The 19,673-nt window shown below is 40.5% G+C and overlaps 1 protein-coding gene across 1 annotated transcript in view; it reads left to right on the forward strand.

Annotated features, from left to right (window-relative positions):
* The window catches only part of LOC127423446 (renalase-like), a 91,405-nt gene extending 76,504 nt beyond the window's left edge, over positions 1–14,901 (forward strand). The window contains exons 6-7 of the mRNA XM_051667746.1: positions 3,312–3,487; positions 14,381–14,901. Of these exons, the coding sequence (XP_051523706.1) occupies positions 3,312–3,487; positions 14,381–14,533 (329 nt within the window). The 3' untranslated portion in view covers positions 14,534–14,901. The remainder of the gene's footprint in view (positions 1–3,311; positions 3,488–14,380) is intronic.
* The last annotated feature ends 4,772 nt before the right edge of the window (positions 14,902–19,673 follow it).

Below are 19,673 nucleotides of genomic sequence, written 5' to 3' on the forward strand. Positions count from 1 at the left end.
TTGAGTTTAATGTTCCTGTGTCGGTCTGGTTAGGATGCTCAAACAAACAGATCAGTGTTTTGATAGCCCCACAGAGCCACAGTGTTAATCATCCTGAGAATGGATTACTTGTAGTCTGGGGTTAAATGGGGCTGGAATAGTTCGGAACGGCATTCGGGCACCTTCGATTCAAACAAGAAAAAAAGAGGCAGCTTGTTTGTTAATCCACGTCACTTCTTGTACGCTTCCGTTTATGTTTCATTCATTTCACACATTCGTCTCCATTTAGTGAGTGGACTTCCTTTCAAGTTCATTATGTTTCACTCTAGTCATTTGCGGACGCTGGTAGAGGCAGCATATTCGCGAGCAGCATCGTTGTAAATATTGTTATGTTTAAATGTGTTTTTGTTAGTGTCTTTTATTTTGAAAATTTAGGTCATGTGATATCCAGTTTCCCTCCAAGTTCATGTGTCTTGTTTTCATTGGATTATTGCCTTGTCATGTCATTGGTTCACATTTGAGTAATCTTGTTATCATTTTCATTAGTTTAGTCTTGTCATTGGTTGTCTGACATGTGGTTTCCCATGTCCATGTATTTAAGCCCTCATGTTTTCCATTATCTGTTGTCAAGTATTGTGTTGGTGTAATGTCGTGCTAGTCTTCATGCTGTTAGTCAAGACGTTTATGTTTGTTTTCACTTTGGATTCTCGTTTTTGGATACCAGCACTTTGTAACTAAAACTGCATTTGGGTTCTCTCATCATCATCGTCCTCGTCTGTTCCTGTGTTCAGCCTGCCCGAACGTTACAGAATATTTGACCTCAACATGAACCCAGCAGTTGCACTCCTGCGTCTCCGCCAGGAAAACCGTTCCATAGAGGAATATGTGGAAGACTTCTGCGCTCTGGCCAGCAAGGTGGATTTTAATGATGTGGCTCTGAAGGACTTTTTCCATGCGGGCGTAAATGAGCCTTTGTATTCCATGCTACCAGGAGGTGGAATTTCTTGGAATCTGGAACAGAACATTGATTTTGCCCTGTGCCTTAGTGGTTCACCGTTTACTGTGGGAGTGGCTGATGAGGGACTCAGCACTCCCACAAAGGCTGCCACATCTGAGTCGTCTGCCACAGTCCACAAACCATCATCCGCGGTCCACGAGCCAGCGTCCACGCCTGCCACATCATGCCATGTTTCCCCACCTGCAATTCCTGCCTTGTCATGCCATGTTTCCCCACCTGCAATTCCTGCCTTGTCATGCCATGTTGCCACACCTGCCATTCCTGCCTCGTCATGCCATGTTGCCATGTCTGCCACATCATGCCATGTTGCCACGCCTACCATTCATACCTTGTCATGCCATGTTGCCATGTATGCCACAACACATCATGTTACCACACCTGCCATTTCTACTTCGTCATGCCATGTTGCCACGTCTGCCACATCATGCCATGTTACCACACCTGCCATGCCTAGTCAAGAGGCCCTGCCTTGCCTTGTTGCTACGTCAACTACATTATGCCATGCAGCCACGTCTGCCTCGCCATGCTGTCCCGCCTGCCATGTCAAGCCAAGCCGCTATGCCTGCCATGCCTAGTCAAGCAGCCCTGCCTTGCCATGTCGCCACATCGGCCTCGCCTTGTCAAGTTGGCACGCCTATCCCATCATGCCAAGTCGCTATGACCCCTGAGTCTGCCACGGCTCTGTCCCTTGAGTCTGCCACGGTTCTGTCCCTTGAGTCTGCCACGGCTCCATCCCCTGAGCCTCCCACAGTTCCACCTTCCTTCATCGACCCTCCCACGGCTCCGCATTCCTTCATCGAGCCTCCCACGGCTCCACCTTCCGATTCTCCCACAACTGTGCTCACGGCCTTCCGGAAGCGGAAGAGAAGAAGAACTCCTACTCCCCAGGCACTGCCAGTGTTCATGACCACGAAGGTTGTTCCTGTCACTGCCAGTGTTCACGGCCACGGAGGTCGTTTCTCTGTCACTGCCAGTTTCCACGACCACAGAGATCGTTCCCCTGTCCCTACCTGTACTCACAGCCACAAAGGCTGTTCCCCCATCAATGCCAGTGCCATGACCACGGAGGTCGTTCCCTCATCACTGTCTGTGCTCATGACCATGGAGACTGTTACCATGCCACTGCCTGTGCTCGCAGCCACTAAGACCATTCCCCTGTTGAGGCCAATCACTGAGACTTCCATGGCTCCGTTCTCTGAGCCACTCCCTCCTGAACCCTGTCCAGCGTCTGCAGCCCAGGACCCTGTCCCTGCCCTGTGGTCGCCCCCCAAACCGCCTGACCCCACTACATTTCTGGAGCCACCACCCAAACCGCCAGACCCCGCTCCCTTCATGGAGCCACTTCTCTGGCCACTGGCAACGCACTTGTCTCCTGCTCCACACCCTGTCTCACCAGGCCATGCTCCACACCCTGTCTCGCCAGGCCATGCCTCAAGGATCCCACCCCCCCAGCTCCCTATTGTACTCTTGTTAGTTTTGTTTTTGTTTTGGCGTCGGGAGCCGCCCCTTGTTACAAATATGTCATGTTTAAATGTGTTTTTGTTCTTTTTTTGTGTTCATGTCTTTTATTTTGAAAATTTAGGTCATGTGATATCCTGTTTCCCTCCATGTTCATGTGTCTTAGTAATCTTGTATCATGTTCATTAGTTTAGTCTTGTCATTGGTTGTCTGTCATGTGGTTTCCCATGTCCATGTATTTAAGCCCTCATGTTTTCCATTGTCTGTTGTCAAGTATTGTGTTGGTGTAATGTTGTGCTAGTCTTCATGCTGTTAGTCAAGTCATTTATGTTTGTTTTCACTTTGGATTCACGTTTTTGGATACCGGCACTTTGTAATTAAAAATGCACTTGGGTTCTCACGTCGTCCTCATCCATTCCTGTGTTCAGCCTCTCCTGCCTTGTCCGAACGTTACAAATATAAAAAAGTTTGTGTTAAATTATAAAAAGTAAATATGCTTTTTTGGGTATGTGTGAGGGTACATGTTTTTTGTGTGTGTCTGAAATGCCAATTAAACTCCTCTTATAGCTGACTCAAAAAAATAAAATAAAAAAAATAATACTCTTCACCTTTAAATTTGTGGCATTTTCAGCTTGTATCTACTATTTTTCTGCAGCTTTCATTGCTGTTTATCTCACCCTCATTTCTCCATCCACTTGAAATTTCTTTACTTTGAATTTTCTCAGTCCTTGGCTCATCCACTCGTGCTGTAGCCTGCGATCTGGAGTCTGTGATCTGTGAATCGTGTATGTTTGTGAATGACCTCATGAGCAGCCCCAACACATCAGGTTGATAACATGCCTGTATCTCTCTGCAGAGTTGAAGGACTGTGGACCTTCCATGGTGGTCCACACCAGTGTGTCCTTTGGCATCCAGCACCTGGAAGAGGAGAAGGATGCAGTGCAGCCCATCATCCTTGAAGAGCTAGAGAAGGTGATGCCAGGACTACCTCAACCAGACAGCATCAAGTGTCAGAAGTGGAGGTACTCCCAGGTGAGACGACATAGTGTATTTGCGAACTGTTGGTTTGACTGAGAAACTCAGATGTTAGTAGAAATCTGAAGAATGCAAGCCATTCTTTGAAGGCAATTTATTCTGAGGCAAGCAGCCATAAGAGATGCATAATTTTATAATAAATGTGACAGAGCATGCAAATATGCAAATTATATGTCATGCCTAGGTTGGGAAGAAAAAAAAATCCCATTAATTTTCTCCATAGGTGAATTGATTTTTAACAAAAACATATAAACCTTTAAAGACAGACCTACTGTGAGCTCCGAGGTTGTTAATTGATAGTACTGTATATGCTTCTCTTGAAGCCATCAGTCTGTTATTTCAGCTTATTTCAACTAAAAATTGTGTTATATAACAAAATTCCTGGTGAAGAACTATCCATGAATCCTGAAGGGAAACAATCCACTAATCATAGAATCACGGCCAACAAAGCGCACCAAAAAATCCCAGCAACGATCTCCCTCTCCCATGACGCACTGCAAATGACACAATAAAGTTGGTCGTCCTACACTCTCAAACTACTTATGCACTCACTCAGTACTTTATTAGGAACACCTGTACACCTACTTATTCATGTGATTATCTAATCAGCCAATCGTGTGGCAGCAGAGCAGTGCAGAACATCATTCAGATAAGGGTCAGGAGCTTTAGTTTATGTTCACATCAACCATCAGAATGGGGAAAAAAATTTATCTTAGTTATTTCGACCATAGCATGATTGTTGGTGCCAGAGTAACTGCTGATATCCTGGGATTTTCACACACAACAGTCTCTAGAGTTTACTCGGAATGGTGCCAAAAACACTACTATACTTATAATCAAAGGCTTTAATCAACAGTTTTATATATTTCCATTGTTTTTAATTCAGTTGTTTCATTTGCAACGCTTCATGGGATTGAAGTTCATTTGTACTTGTACCTTTTGAATTTTTGTCCAATTTTCAAATGCTTTTTGCTTCAAATCAAAGTTTGTAATGTTGCAATTCACCTCAGAGTTGGTTGGTTTGGTTCATGGCTTAGAACTCTTTTATGAAGGATTTTATGAAATCACTATGGAAAAAAGAATGGGAAAAATACTTCCGGAAACCGAGAGGGGCTGAAAAAGTGGGTGGGCACTGTTGCAGTCTATAGCTGTTCACTTTCGCAAATAAGGACAGATTACCTTGTGAGTAGGGACGGATTACTTTCATACCAATTGCAAACCATACCAGAGTAACCATACCCCAGACCAAATTTTTTTTAAGTAGAGTCGGGTGTGGTTCACTGGTGTGCAGCCAAGTTTGGAAAAAATGCAGTCACACCAACCAAATGAAGCAACCCTGATATCCAAAAGTATTCTGGTTCACATAATATTTTATTATATTTACAGTGGGGCTTAAAAGTCTACATTTTAAAATTTTGGATTCAAACTCATGTATGTATGTATGTATGTGTGTGTGTGTGTATATATATATATATATATATATATATATATATATATATATATATGTATATATACACACACACACACACCAGCTGCGGCCCGTTCATTTTAAGTCTAGTCCTTCAGTGCGATTCATGCCATTAAGAAAACACAGTTTCACAATTAATAAGACACCATATGCCTATCATATATTACGTGGCAGTCAACTAATAATACCAATTGAAATTTTAAAAAATGTCCATGCACGAAAGCCAGAACCAAGGAGGTCTAATACCAAGAAAAAGCTTTCTAATAATATTTGTGAATTACATTTTGCTTGCAATTAATTGTTTCATCAGGGTACACGGTTACTTTTCAAAACTTGATCTGACACTGAATACTCAAGCAGCCTAATTTACACTTAGAAAACTCCTGATGTTGCTATAACAATGCAAAAAGCATTTACCAATTTGCTTGGTGAAAATCAGTCCTCCTTTCCTGTTTAATCAATCAATCGCATGATCATGCAGAACATCTTAGGTTTTTAAATTCATAAGGATCTCTTTCTCAACTGCAATAACAGCAGTGACAGCCGACTCGTCAGTTAGATCTCGCGCTCTTCGCTTTCAAATTACATTCATCACTTAAAGCGTAATTGCGTCACTCAAGGCAAGCTAGAAGGCCTGGACTGGGACATATCCTAAAGACCACACACACAAGAACAAATAAATCAATCTGATTGGCTGATTAATCTGACAATCTGACTTCAGATGCCTATTCACTTATACTGTTGAGGGATTCTGTGGAAATTCTGAAGGCCTGACGGGGTGGAGCTCAAACTCGCGCGCTGCTTCGGCTAACAAGCATGGCTTTGGGCATGCGATTTGTGAAACAGTTGTCACACTTTGCTTGTAAGCATCAAGGAATAAATTCTGATTGGATACATTTTTTTTGTTTTTTGCTATTCGTTTGTAGATTAATTTTGAGTGGGAAGCGATTGAAAATACATAGACAAAAAGGTCAATGAGAATGAAAGGATTAAGAATGATATATACACTGGTGGCCAAAAGTTTGGAATAATGTACAGATTTTGCTGTTTCGGAAGGAAATTGGTACTTTAATTCACCAAAGTGGCATTCAGCTGATCACAAAATGTAGTCAGGACATTACTGATGTAAAAAAACAGCACCATCACTATTTGAAAAAAGTCATTTTTGACCAAATCTAGACAGACCCCATTTCCAGCAGCCATCACTCCAACACCTTATCCTTGAGTAATCATGATAAATTGCTAATTTGGTACTAGAAAATCACTTGCCATTAAATCAAACACAGTCTCTAGTTTGAGAAATAGACGCCTCACATATCCTCAGCTGACAGCTTCATTGAATTCTACCTGCTCAACACCAGTTTCATGTACAACAGTAAAGAGAAGACTCAGGGGTGCAGGCCTTATGGGAAGAATTGCAAAGAAAAAGCCACTTTTGAAACAGAAAAACAAAAAGAAAAGGTTCTAGTGGGCAAAGAAACACAGACATTGGACAACAGATAATTGGAAAAGAGTGTTATGGATCTTAAACCCATTGAGCTTTTGTGGGATCAGCTAGACTGTAAGGTGCATGAGAAGTGCCCGACAAGACAGCAACATCTGTGGCAAGTGCTTCCGGAAGCGTGGGGTGAAATGTCACCTGAGTATCTGGACAAACTGACAGCTAGAATGCCAAGGATCTGCAAAGCTGTCATTGCTGCACGTGGAGGATTATTTGATGAGACATCTTTGAAGTAGTTTAAGAAGTTCTGAACCTTTTTTTCAAATTGTAATAGTTAATTTTCACATTATTAATGTCCTGACTATACATTGTGATCTGTTGAATGCCACTTTGGTGAATAAAAGTACCAGTTTCTTTCCATAAGAGCAAAATCTTTACATTATATATATAATATACACACACACTGGTGGCCAGAAGTTTGGAATAATGTACAGATTTTGCTCTTATGGAAAGAAGTTGGTACTTTTATTCACCAAAGTGGCATTCAACTGATCACAATGTATAGTCAGGACATTAATAACATGAAAAATTACTCCATATGTATATGTTTTGTTTGTTTTTTGTTTTTTTACTAAATGCAAACACTGAAAAGTTGTGTAAAATTAATAGGAAATATTTATATTTCTGAACTACAGTATATCTAGGTCAGTAATCAAATGTAAGCAAATTTGTGACATTACCCTATGCTGACTTCTTTGTGCAAAAGATCAGATTTTCTTTTATTCCAATGAAGAACACAAGATGCTCTTTGAAACATTTTCAAATCATGCTTGTTAACATGGATCATCAGGTTTTGCACAAACTTGTGGAGTCCATCCAAGAAATTATACATTTTATAATATTTAATGGGGGAGAAAAAACATAATATTAGAAAAATTCAAAGGAGAAGCATTTTCTAAGACTTTCAAATTCCATTCTGAATTTCAATTAAATATCATTCCGTTTCCTTCTACTACATTTTGAATTTGGAGCTGAATTATTGTTCATTTATCTTGAAGGTCAACAGTAATCAATGTGATCATGTATAACAAGAGTGAAAAGAAACATTTTTAGGCCTTGGCTTATTCAAGCAAGTGCCACTAATAAAAAGCCTCCCTGCTATACAGCAAAATACATTCCTTTTTTTTTAATCAAGTGGACTAATGGAGGTCTTCAGACTGCAATGGTGAATGGAGAAATGTTCTGGAAGAAAAAAACTAGTCTAACTCTATCAGAGCGCACACACGAATTCATGCTCTTCCCCCACTCACTTGGCTCATACACACACACTAACAGGAGTACTTTATGTATTCACACACTGTGTGGGACTGCGCCCTTTCTCGCACAGTTGCATTCTCACACACACACAGACAGAGACGTTCTCTTTCGAAGCCCCCACACTCTCAGCTGCTCTGTAACACGCAGCGCTGGGCCTCAGTTTAAGGTCAGAGGACATAGAACATCTGTGTGGGAGCACAGAGATCACCAGAGAGTGGGCTCAGGCCCGTTTAGACTACACAGGCAGGAACAGAACGCTCACTCTCACACACGTACACACACCTGTGCACGTGCCAGCTCCCGGTCAAACACACACAGAGGGCACAGAGCAGGAGTCAGTGTTACTCAGATCTCTCTGAGGCTGATTCCAGTCATTTGCCACATCACAGTTTGCTGAGCAGAAACCAGCACACACACACACCACATGTCAAAGTCATTGACTTCTCTGCTCTCAAATGGCTGGAAAGACTCTTCATGAGTCATGACTTTCAATCTACTGCAAATGTACACTGCTTTTTTCAACAGGCAGTACATTGTTTGAGTGCAGAATGTGTGAATTCCCTCATTCATGTTTAAAGGAATAGTTCAATAAAAATCTGTGAAACACAAAAGGAGAAATTTTGAAGAAGCTTCACACTGCTCTTTTCCACACAACAACAGTTCATAGTAGGGATGTACAGATACAAAATTTGCATGCCGATACCGATCAGGGGTGCCGGGGTGGGGGGCTACCTGGACAGACAGGGGCCCAGCAGAACCCCCAAATGTTTTCCTGCATGATTTTGTGATAAATGGTCACTTTCCATAGGTAAGATAGAATGAAGACTGCTCTTACTTGATGATAAAAGATGATCAAGTGTGTTGGCTCCTCAAGACGTTCAGTTTTTTATCCCAAAAACGCTTTTTATATTAATTCTTCCCATTTGTGTGCTGGGACTTGTGCGCATCCTCGCGCTTGTGTGGACACGTCATATATCAGGCTTGACTGGATCATGCAGAGCGGATTAAACTAAACAGCGTGGTGCAGACCACAAAACCTGTGAGACTCATTCGAATTAAACCGAGAATTTTCTACTTTGAAGCACTTTGGAGTATATCAAACATCTTATAAGGCCATACAGCCCAGATGTTCTAAACAGCGCTGACGAGGTAAAAGATGAGAAAACACAATGCATGCCATTACTGTAGAAACAAACTGTATTTTTTATATCTCTAATACTCTGTATTTCTAATAACTCTAATTCTAATAACTGGTATTTCGAAAGAAATGTTATAGATTCATATAATATGGAGTAGACGGAGTTGGAATAAGGAAGGAGATGTCTACTCCGTTGGTATTATAATTAAGGCTGTTTTAGATATATATTCTAAATGTGTTTTGACTCATTTGTTTTTCCATAACAAAATGCTATAGTTTATTTTATAGAATAGTTACATTGACTTACTCAATGGCGAGCCATTCTTACAAATTAAAATAATAAATAAAATAAAATAAAACCTGGACTATTCATCTGTTCTATTCTAATGCTCTCTGGTTGCAGGGGAAAATCTGGTTTTGTTAGCTATCAGATATTCCAAGAGATTACTCTTAAGACATACAATATTTAAAACATAAAAAGTCAACATTTTTACATTAGAAGCACAGTTCCAACTCGCTAAACCTAATGAACATTTGTATGTTTATTTATTATAGCTATATACTGCAGTTATTTTTATTAAATGCATCATTTGATTATTTTTAATAAATTATTCAAATTTAAATTGTTTTTTTGGTTCTTATTGAATGTGCAACCATACTTATGTTTACGTGTATTAATAACGATGATGTTTAGACTATGAAAAAAATGCTGTTACGTGTTGCGATAAGATGGGGGCCTAGTGTATAAAGTTGTCAGGGGGCCTAAAAATCCTAACTGCACTCCTGATACTGATATCTGATTATTTAAACAACATCTGCCATTTAATAGTTTGGTGGGTCTGCATTTTTTATGCAACCTTGTTTTAAATCACTGATGATTAATCACGCAACTTCAAAATAAATTTTAATAATAACTTTATTCTTTAGTCTCTACATGTTTTGCATGTTTCAGAGGAACTGGCCTCAGATATAAACAAAACACTGAAACAAAAAGCACATTATTAACTCCCATTACAGTATCTGAATTCTGAATGATGAAGCTTGCCTTTTTTAACTGAAGCAGCCTCCCTTTTAGATTTAACAAACTCATCATATTTCTTGCTGTGTTGAGCTTTAAGAGGAGTAATCAAATTAGTTGTTTTAAAAAGTTTTAATGGTAGTTCCACCTCGTGATATACTAGTGCATAGCTTGCAAATTGCAACAAGAGAGATTTTCTTTTCACACACACATCATGAGTTGTAGGCTAATTGTCCAACACATTTTTCCACCCCATTTTGTCTGGAAATAATTGGCTCTCATCATCGGCTGTTTTTAAACAATCAGCCAGTAGAGATAACTGCTTTTATCTGTCGATACTGATCGATACCGGTGCGTCTCTAGCTAATAGTGTCCACATCTGTCAAGCGTCCACATAACTGTCAGTGAATAACAACTTGGTGAATAACAGAGACTTAAAATTCAGTCTGTTTCTCACATAAAGCTATCACAAGACTTCAGAAGCCTTGGAATGTAGCACAAGAGTCAAATGGAATAAGTTTATGGTCCTTTTTTCATGCTTTTCTGTTTTTTTTGTTTTGTTTTTTTTGTCCTTTTTTTTTTTTTTTTTAAGCTTGACAGGCAGTCTTTTGTATAGAAAAGAGCAGTGTGAAGATTCTTTAAAATACATCTGTGTTTCACATAAAAACTAACAGCATATGGGTTTGGAGCTACATGAGGTTGAGTAAATAATGACAGAATTTTCATTTTTGGGGGAACTTAATAGGCATAGTGAAAAGTGTGCCCACCATCAAAATATCCAGTGTGATCTGTGTATAATAAATGGCATAAAAAATAGTTCAAATAAATATGCAGGTTTTGTTATTTATCAAGAGACTTACAAGGATTCTTTTCACCGACTGTTCATTCCACAGCATTGATAAGTGCTGTGATTCAATCATGCAACTTCCTGTGTGATGTGCTTGGCTTAACACGCTGCCTACAAAATGCTTTCTTCAGTTTCATGCTAATGTATACATTTTGGGCTGAATACAGAATTTTAGCCTGTCTATAAACAATTGTTATATTTAGAGACCACTGAGCATTTATGAAATTATTGTTTATGAAAGTTGAATGAAAGTGTCTATGTACTATAAAGGTTTCATACCTTAAAATTTTGATGCTCTCCAAATTTTGTTTAGTGACAAAGACTTGTTAAAGGTGAAGTGTGTAATTTCAACATCACTATCTTCACCAAACGAATTGTAAAAATAATAAACACTACCCCTTCTTCCATTGGTTGGAAACAACAGAGAGACCCACCCCAATCTCACACCATTGGTTGAGCCAGTGTTGTTATTTCAGACTGGTTGGGATGCTCAAACAATCAAAGCAATGTTTGCCACAAACCCACTTTATTTACATTTTCAGGAAAAGCGACCTACCAGTTGCTTGCTTACAGTTGACTGCACATAAGATGGCAGAATGTAAAAAAAGTATTTCAACATTGAAAAAAATGACATGAGATTTAAAGCTCTGTAGCTTGCTTAACCCATGTTCTGATATGCTGGATTCACTTTAGTGCAATGAAAGAACACCAGTGGAACATGGAGGTGTTCAGTCCTGCTTACATCGGCTTACCTCTTGAATAAACCAAACTATTTGTTCTTGGCCATGTTTCAGGCCAAAAGTTTATCAACTGATTTCCACACAGATTACCATTTAAAGATACAAGGGGGGAGGGGGAGATTTGAACAGAATGGTGATAGAGCTCCGTCTGTTATGATGCCTAGTAAAAGCCCCAGGAAATGGACACTGTTTCCTAGCGTTGCACCTCAATGTTTATCTGCTGGAGCGATGTGGCTGGCTGAATCCTTTGTAATGGGCCATGCACAGAATGTGTTTACTTTCGGTAGTCCTTTACATGCTGTATTTCTACATTTAAACATTGTACAGAGATGCTGTTTTGAGCTGTGGCTCTTTTTGAGTTACAGTTCCTGCAACCAAAGTTCTTGATTTTGACTGGTGAGATTTGCAGAGAGTACCTACTTTATATCATATACTGTTCATTGCTGAATGCATACACCAAGGCAGTTTATAAAAATATTAAACCCATATATTTATTAGAAGTACTAGACATGTGTCCCCTGTAACAAAGGAAATTGCAAAAAAAAAAAAAAAATCATAAAAGGGATTTATCAAAAAGTCTTCATTTCCTCACCCTCACATTGTTACAAACTCATAAGATTTTTTTCTTCTTCTGTACTCTAAACAATTGCGTTGGTAAAGGCACACTTTCACTTATTTTTTTCCATGTTAGAGCATTATTAATTGAATAAACAGTCAAAATCAAAATGTTTGCTTCGGCAGAAAGTGAGAATCTTGATTTTAGGATAATTGAACTTAAGCAGCTTAATAGTTTTGGACAAAAGTAGATATTTTAACTTGACTCTACTAAATTGCACTGGGTAAAACAAATGTAATTAACATAGGTTTATTGAAGTAAATAGTGATACTGCTGTGTAACTTAACCCAGTTATGTGGAAACTGTTGACACAAAAAAGTTAATTATATCCAACATTTAAATTTTTTGAGTGTGTGGAACACGAAAGGAAATGTTGGGCAGAATGTTAGGGACTGACAGCCTCAGTCACCATTCACTTTCATTGTATGGAAAAAAAAGATACAATTAAAGTGAATGGTGACTGAGCCTAACAATGTCTAAAATCTCCTTTTGTGTTTCATGGAAGTAAGTCATATGGGTTTGAAACAACATATGAGGGTGAGTAAATGATGACAGAATTTTGGGTGAACAGTTACAATGAATCCATCATTTATTCAGCAGAGTAGACACATAACATGAAGACACTGTAACGGGTATAGGATGGGCAAGAAGGAGGCAGGAACCGGCAGAACAGTCAACATAACTTTAATGACATAAAAGAACTTAAAAGAAACATATACACACACACACACACACACACACACACCAGCCGCGTGTGTCTCTCTCGCTCTCAAACTGGCGCTCCCGGCTTGTCTTTTCCCCCTCCCAGCTGATTACGACATTTCAGCACCGGGCGTGCGTCGTCACGGCCCGGCCACGCCCTCCTCCTAGTCACAGACGCATAACAATCATCCTGGACCCCACTCACCCAGCCCACTACCTCTTTGAACTGTTGCCTTCTGGCCTTCGCTACAGAGCATTGAGCACCAGAACAGCCAGGCACAGAAACAGCTTTTTCCCTCAGACCATCCATCTCATGAACAGTTAAAACTGCCCCACTGAGCAATAATTCTGTGCAATAACAATCTTAGTCAATTATTTTTTACATATCCTACCTCTTCTGCACATTACATTCCCTTGCACTGTATATAACATTGTATTTGTTTATATGTATATTTTTGTGTCTTATTGTGTATTTTTATATAAACTTTATTTTCTATTCACTTATTTTTATTCTTTATTCTATTTTTTATTATTTTTGTCTACAAGTCAAATTCCTTGTATGTGTAAGTATACTTGGCAATGAAGCTCATTCTGATACTGATTCTAAAGTCAAGAGAGCTTTGCATTGTCTCCTGATATATTTGGCAGGACAATTTTCTATTTCAGGCTTTGGGTTTAAAAATATTGCTAGATTAAACAAGAGCATTATAACCTGGGTTACTTACAGGTCACACATACCACTTGCTGTCCAGAACTGGCAGAGAGAACGTGTCATCCAAATTTAACCCATTTTACCAAAAAGTCTATTCTTGGCCCTGGTTAACCCAATGAAGGCCACTCCACTGCTATTAAAATATAATATAATAAACCAAATTAACAGCCCCCTCCCTCTCACATCTCATGTGAGAATTTCCCTTATGAAAGGTAGAACTTTCTAGAATGCCTTAACATCAGGACAACCAAAGCTATGTTTTTTAATGACAATGAAAAAATCTTATTTAAAGGTGTGGTGTGTAATTTCTGTGCCCATAGCATCACCAAACAGAGCTGAACTCTGGACCACTTCCGTCAAATGAATTCTTTCAATGAATCCTTTTTTTCACTTATAGACAATTGAAGCAATCTGTTGGTGTTGGCAGTATGGTTCTGCTCTGGGAAAACTCGTTCTGCAGTGATTTGTGAAAATAATCACTGTTTTTAAACAGGTTTCTCAAACACACCCTCCATAGGCCATTGGTCAGACAAACAGATAGTCCCACTTCAAACTCGGGCCATTGTCGCCAATGTTGCTGTGTTAGGATGCTTAAACAGATAATAGTGCTGCAGAGCCACAGTGTTAACACTTTTCTGGGGAATCAACCTACGAGTGGCTTACTTAGAGTTGTTTCTGCATACCGCTGGGATTGAAGTATTTTAACACTTCAGCTTTAAATGGACACATTTGTATACACACCCACCCATTGCTCAAATAGGGAACTAGCACTTATTTAATGTATGTGCTCTATTTGGGACTCTGAGGGTTAACAACTCAATATTAGTGTAAGAATGAGGTTGCATCAGCTATTGGAAGTCCAATCACTCAGTTTTGTTGTTCTCTAATTAGGTGACAAGATCGGTGGCTGATTGCCCGGGGCAGATGACATTGCTCTCCCAGCCTCTGCTGGTGTGTGGGGGTGACGGCTTCACACACTCCAATTTTGACGGCTGCGTCGAGTCTGCCCTGAAGGTCTTTGAGGTTCTGAAGTCTTCTCTCTGAAGGGGGTTGGGAAGAAATACACTTATTTTTGCTGTTTTTATTGAGGATGCCAACATTGATTTAGATTTAAGCCCCTCCCCACAGGAAGATGGATGTACTGCACAAAGCACGGTAGAACTGTCTCGTCTGTGTCTGTAGACATGCATTTTGTTACCAAAACCAATTATACTGTCTGTGCCGGATGCTGGGGATTAAAGAACTTTGCAAGTTCAGTTGACAGAGGCTGATGCCTCATACTGGACTTGCAAACAGCACAATGCAGTCTTGAACCACAGTTTTCTCAAGTGCAATAAATATTATGTATACATTCAGGTGTTCTCAACCTTCTCCTGTGATTTGTGTTGGATTAATAAAACAGTTAGAACCTGCTTGTGTTTGGGTGTCTGTATGTGTAAGGGGTCGTTTGCACAGGACGAATTCCTTCATTTAAAAAACTAGAGGATGCTGAATGGAGTAAAATACAGGTGTCTCGAGCAGTGTTCGGGAAGCTACTTTGAAACTGCTCATGAGCTACAGTACACTTTTAAAAATTTGTTTACACTTCAAGTTACCAACAAAAAGTAGCTCAGTATGTTGAAACCATTTAAAGAAAATAATTTTAAATATGTAACTGTGACAAAGTCTCTGACTTTGAGTTCTCTCTGAAGGAAGAAGCGGGAGTCGGGTAAACAATCCAATGTGAGTTTTATTTTTAATCACTTTTCAGCATTAACAACTTGCTTTTCAGCACAACATAAAATGTATGGAGACACAGCCAGCGTCCTGCATCTCTCTCACTCTCTCCCCTCCGGCAGTCTGGACACCCTTTTTATCCCCCTCCAGCTCTCACTGAAACACAGAACAGCTGTTAGAGATAATTTCAATCCTGTCAGTCCTTACCGTACAGACTTTACTCGGCCACTCCCACATCACCACATACCCCCATCAACTGACTCAGGCCGGGGAGCCATCTGGCCTGTGACCAACACCCTCCCACCCCATTTCTAGAGAGGAAATCCACCACAGCCAGTGGGGCGTGGTCTGAACAGATGGTGAAGTCCCTCCCAAGCAGGTGGTACTGGAGGGTGAGGACTTCCCATTTGATGGTGAGGCACTCCTTCTCAGTCATGCTGTACTTCGTCTCCCACACTGAGAGCTTCCTGCTGATGTACAGCATGGGGCGCTCCTCCCCCTCCACTATCTGGGATAATACAGCCCCCAACCCCATGTCCGACATGTCCGTCTGGAACAAAAAAGGGAGAGAGAAGTCAGGGGAATGCAAGAGCGGTACACCGCAAAGTGCAGGTTTTACCCGCGTGAACGCCTGCTGACACGGCTCCGTCCACTGGACTGGATCTGGTGCCCCCTTTTTAGTGAGATCAGTCAGCGGGCTGGTGATGGTCAAATAATTAGGCACAAACCTACGATAATAGCCAGCCCCAGGAACTGTCTCACCTCCTTTTTGGTCTTAGGTCCCGGGCAGGCTGCAGTCGCTGCAGTTTTATCAATTTGGGGCCGCACCTGCCCAAGTGGAAGCCCAGATACCATACTTCCACCCGCCCAGTTGTGCACTTCTTTGGGTTTACCGTGAGTCTTGCTCATCTTAACGACCTCAGGACAGCCTTCAGATGCTGCATGTGCTGCTACCAATCATTACTGTAAATAATGATATCATCCAGATAGGCAGCGGCGTATGCAGCTTGTGGTCTGAGGATTCGGTCCATGAGCCGCAGAAACGTAGCTGGGACCCCAAACTTACCGAAAGGAAGCGTCACAAATTGGTGTAATCCAATTTTCAAATGCTCTGATTTACCTCCTGTCTCTTTAAAGCCCCCCGTTCCGAAAAGCCCAGTCTGCTCTGATTGGTCAGCTGGCCTAGACTGTTGTGATTGGTCAACCACGTAGAGTGTGTGTTGGAAATGTAACGGCCCTTACCATAACCGAGTTTCAGCTCCTGAGTCTTCCTGGGCAGCTTTGTAAACACTACTGTAACTATGGTAACAGTGGCATCGGTTTTTGCCATACCAGCTCTAGCCCGAGTCCGATAATGAATGAAATAATGAAAGTTTGGAAGAACAAGCTGATCGACCTGAAACACATTCGCAAGCACGACTTGAGCAGGATGTTTCACAGTGGTAAGTTTTAATTTTGTAGCTTTTTTTCAGGTACACTGTTGATTATTGTGAACCTAACAAAGCTTCAAGTAAAAGACATTAGAGAGTTAGTGAGCAAGTTAGCCGTGGACTACCGTGGATAGCGGCCATAACATTACAGCTTGTAATTATATAATTATATAAGACTCTTGAGATCGACCATTTTTTTACACAGTTTTAGGTAAAAGCTGGCCCACAGCTGAATAGTAAACCCTTACCAAAACAAAAACGTTACATAGCAGGTCAGCTGAGCACTACCGTGGATTATTTTGTAAAAATAAATCCATATCCACACTTGATCACTATTCATGATAGTAAGAATGACAAACAATCTGCATAATTCTACACAATTGTAGGTAAAAGTGATTAGCAAAACTATTTCACCACAATAACATAGCTATCAGGTTAGCAGAGGTCTACAGCTGTGCAGTGGGTGTACACCGTAGCTACAACACAAAACTCTGCATATGAACTCTCGGTAGCAGATAAATCCACAAATAATCAAGCATACTTACAGGTTGTGATCCTGAAGCATCATATTGTCCCAACAAATTGGGAACTGCACTGTCTTTCAGGAGTAACCATCTTGAAAATCTGGCATTGGTTGTGGTTGTACTGCTGAGAAATAGTGGTAAAAATAAATTTTAACCATTGATACTTTAATTCATCTACCTTTGGAAGTCCAAACGAAGAGGTTTTGCTTCCGCAGTGAAGAAAATAGCATCTTCTCGACATGGCGACAACACTAACCAAACTCATCCTGGCCTCTGTTATAACTACGTTTGTTTGAGGGCGGGCCAAAGTAGATGGGCTGGTTTGAGTATTTTTTTAACTGCTGATCTCCTGGGATTTTCACACACAACAGTCTCTAGAATTTACTCGGAATGGTACCAAAAACATCCAGTGAGTGGCAGTTCTGTGGACGGAAATGCCTTGTTGATGGGAGAGGTCAACGGAGAATGGCCAGACTGGTTAGAACTGACAAAGTCTATGGTAACTCAGATAACCGCTCTGTACAATTGTGGTGAGAAGTATAGTGCCTGGTTGGCACTGTTTTGGCAGCATGAGGGGGACCTACACAATATTAGGCAAGTGGTTTTAATGTTGTGGCTGATCAGTGTATTATAACTTAAATCAATGAATAAAGGCAGCGAATGCACAACGGAGCTTGAGTTCTAGATAGAGCACATTAACGGGCACGAACCCTTTTTTTAATGTTGTTTGTTGACATGTTATCACAAATAAACTCTCCTGCGTGTCAGTTTTTGAAGGAATTTAGGAATTGTAACTTCAGTCGGGGACATCTAGTTGTGGTGTGCGTTTGTCTTGAGTTGTGCGCTATGAGTATCTTGTGAATGCACCGTTATTAGAACAATGCGCTCTGTAGCGCAAAATCTCTAAAAAACTGAAAATTATATGTCCCTATGATAAATAATCCACAACGCTGAAAATAAAGATATAATACTTTATTATACTCATTAAATTACATTATTTCAGAAATTTATTTCAAGTTTACGTAAGGTCTTTTATGTAAGTTGATGTGTCACATGCATAACCGCCGGTGGCACTGTACCACCGCGATGGGGCAGTTGTCACCATGATGCTACCAGCCCTAGTTTTCAGCATGTGTAGTTTTTTTGTGGACTTAAAACAGCTGGGAAGTTTTTTGTCAATGATGTCGCATTACATTGCAAATGTCATATTGCATTGCTTGTGTGCACGTTCTGAGCCTTGTTGAACTGACCTTGAGGAAAAACTGTGGCACCTTTATTACAAAAAACAGTACAGAATAAGCCTGTGAAATCATAAAATAAAAATAAATAAATAAATAAAACATTTTTATAAGTTCAGGTAGAATCCTATTAGTCTCCTTGATTTTTCAAAGATCATACATTTATCATTTTTAAGCAGAGTATTTAAATAAATAAATAAATAAAAATAAAAGATATAACGTTTAGTGACTTGAGACTTGACTCATGACGGAAGACTCCAGACTTGACTCGGAATCCAGCTTAAAGACTTGTGAACATCTCTGCTAATACGCATATTACCGACTAGAGGTCTTTAATCTTTTTTTAGCAGTCGATAAAAAGAACGGGCTATGGTTGAACGCTCCGGACTGAAATTGTTGGTGATTTGATTTAGGTTGTTAATGGCCATCTTAAGCACAGTAGACTGATGGACGGGCATCAGGGGGCGATTGTGAATGTTGTATCGTATAGAATTGTGCCACTCTCGCTGGCTGCTTGTGCACTTGGTAGATGGCATAGTCAGTCGATACCTTTGTTTTGCTGCCAAGATTCATTTCAAATGTGCCCCTGACTACTTTCACTTGGTACTTTCATCCCTGTATGAAATCTTATTGCTCTTTTATCCTCCTTTTTTCCATCCCGGGTGACATTTTACATGCACACAAGCCAAGACTCTCTCTTCACCCCAGACTGCTCGTCGGTCCCATCTTTTCTAGACATGTGCTATAATAAAGATGCAAGGATCAGAGCTCTACTGACCTATTTTTACAGGCTATTCCGATCCGGCTGCTGTGCATTGCGAGTATCTGATTTGCATTTTTGCTAAGTCACTGGCAGATGGCACCAGAGGTTGACGAGATAGCAGTAGGCTAATCCTTACCCAATAGACACAATCCTTCTCAACATCATACACAATCCCTTCCCCCCACTTTGAGTAGAACAGCGCTCATGTGTATCCTCTTTAGGTGGACCCCCCTAGAAGTGGATAAACAGCCCTGGCATCATATGTTAAGTGCTTAGGCCCTCACTTACACTGAGAATGGGGAAGCATTTGTAGCTGGATTCACTAGTAGAGGGAGAGATGTTTTCTGGGAGGAAATGAAAGGAGATTTGGGGATATGAGGATACTGTGTATGTGTGAGAGAGGCAGACAGGAGATTGGGATGTTTAGACTCCTTCTCTCAGACCTCAAGGGAGCTCAGGCTTGTTTAATTAAAGGGGTGGTGCCACGGGTAATGGGTGCTGACGTCATCGGCC

This window comes from Myxocyprinus asiaticus, chromosome 32, assembly GCF_019703515.2.
Source record: "Myxocyprinus asiaticus isolate MX2 ecotype Aquarium Trade chromosome 32, UBuf_Myxa_2, whole genome shotgun sequence".
NCBI classification, from domain to species: Eukaryota; Metazoa; Chordata; class Actinopteri; order Cypriniformes; family Catostomidae; genus Myxocyprinus; species Myxocyprinus asiaticus.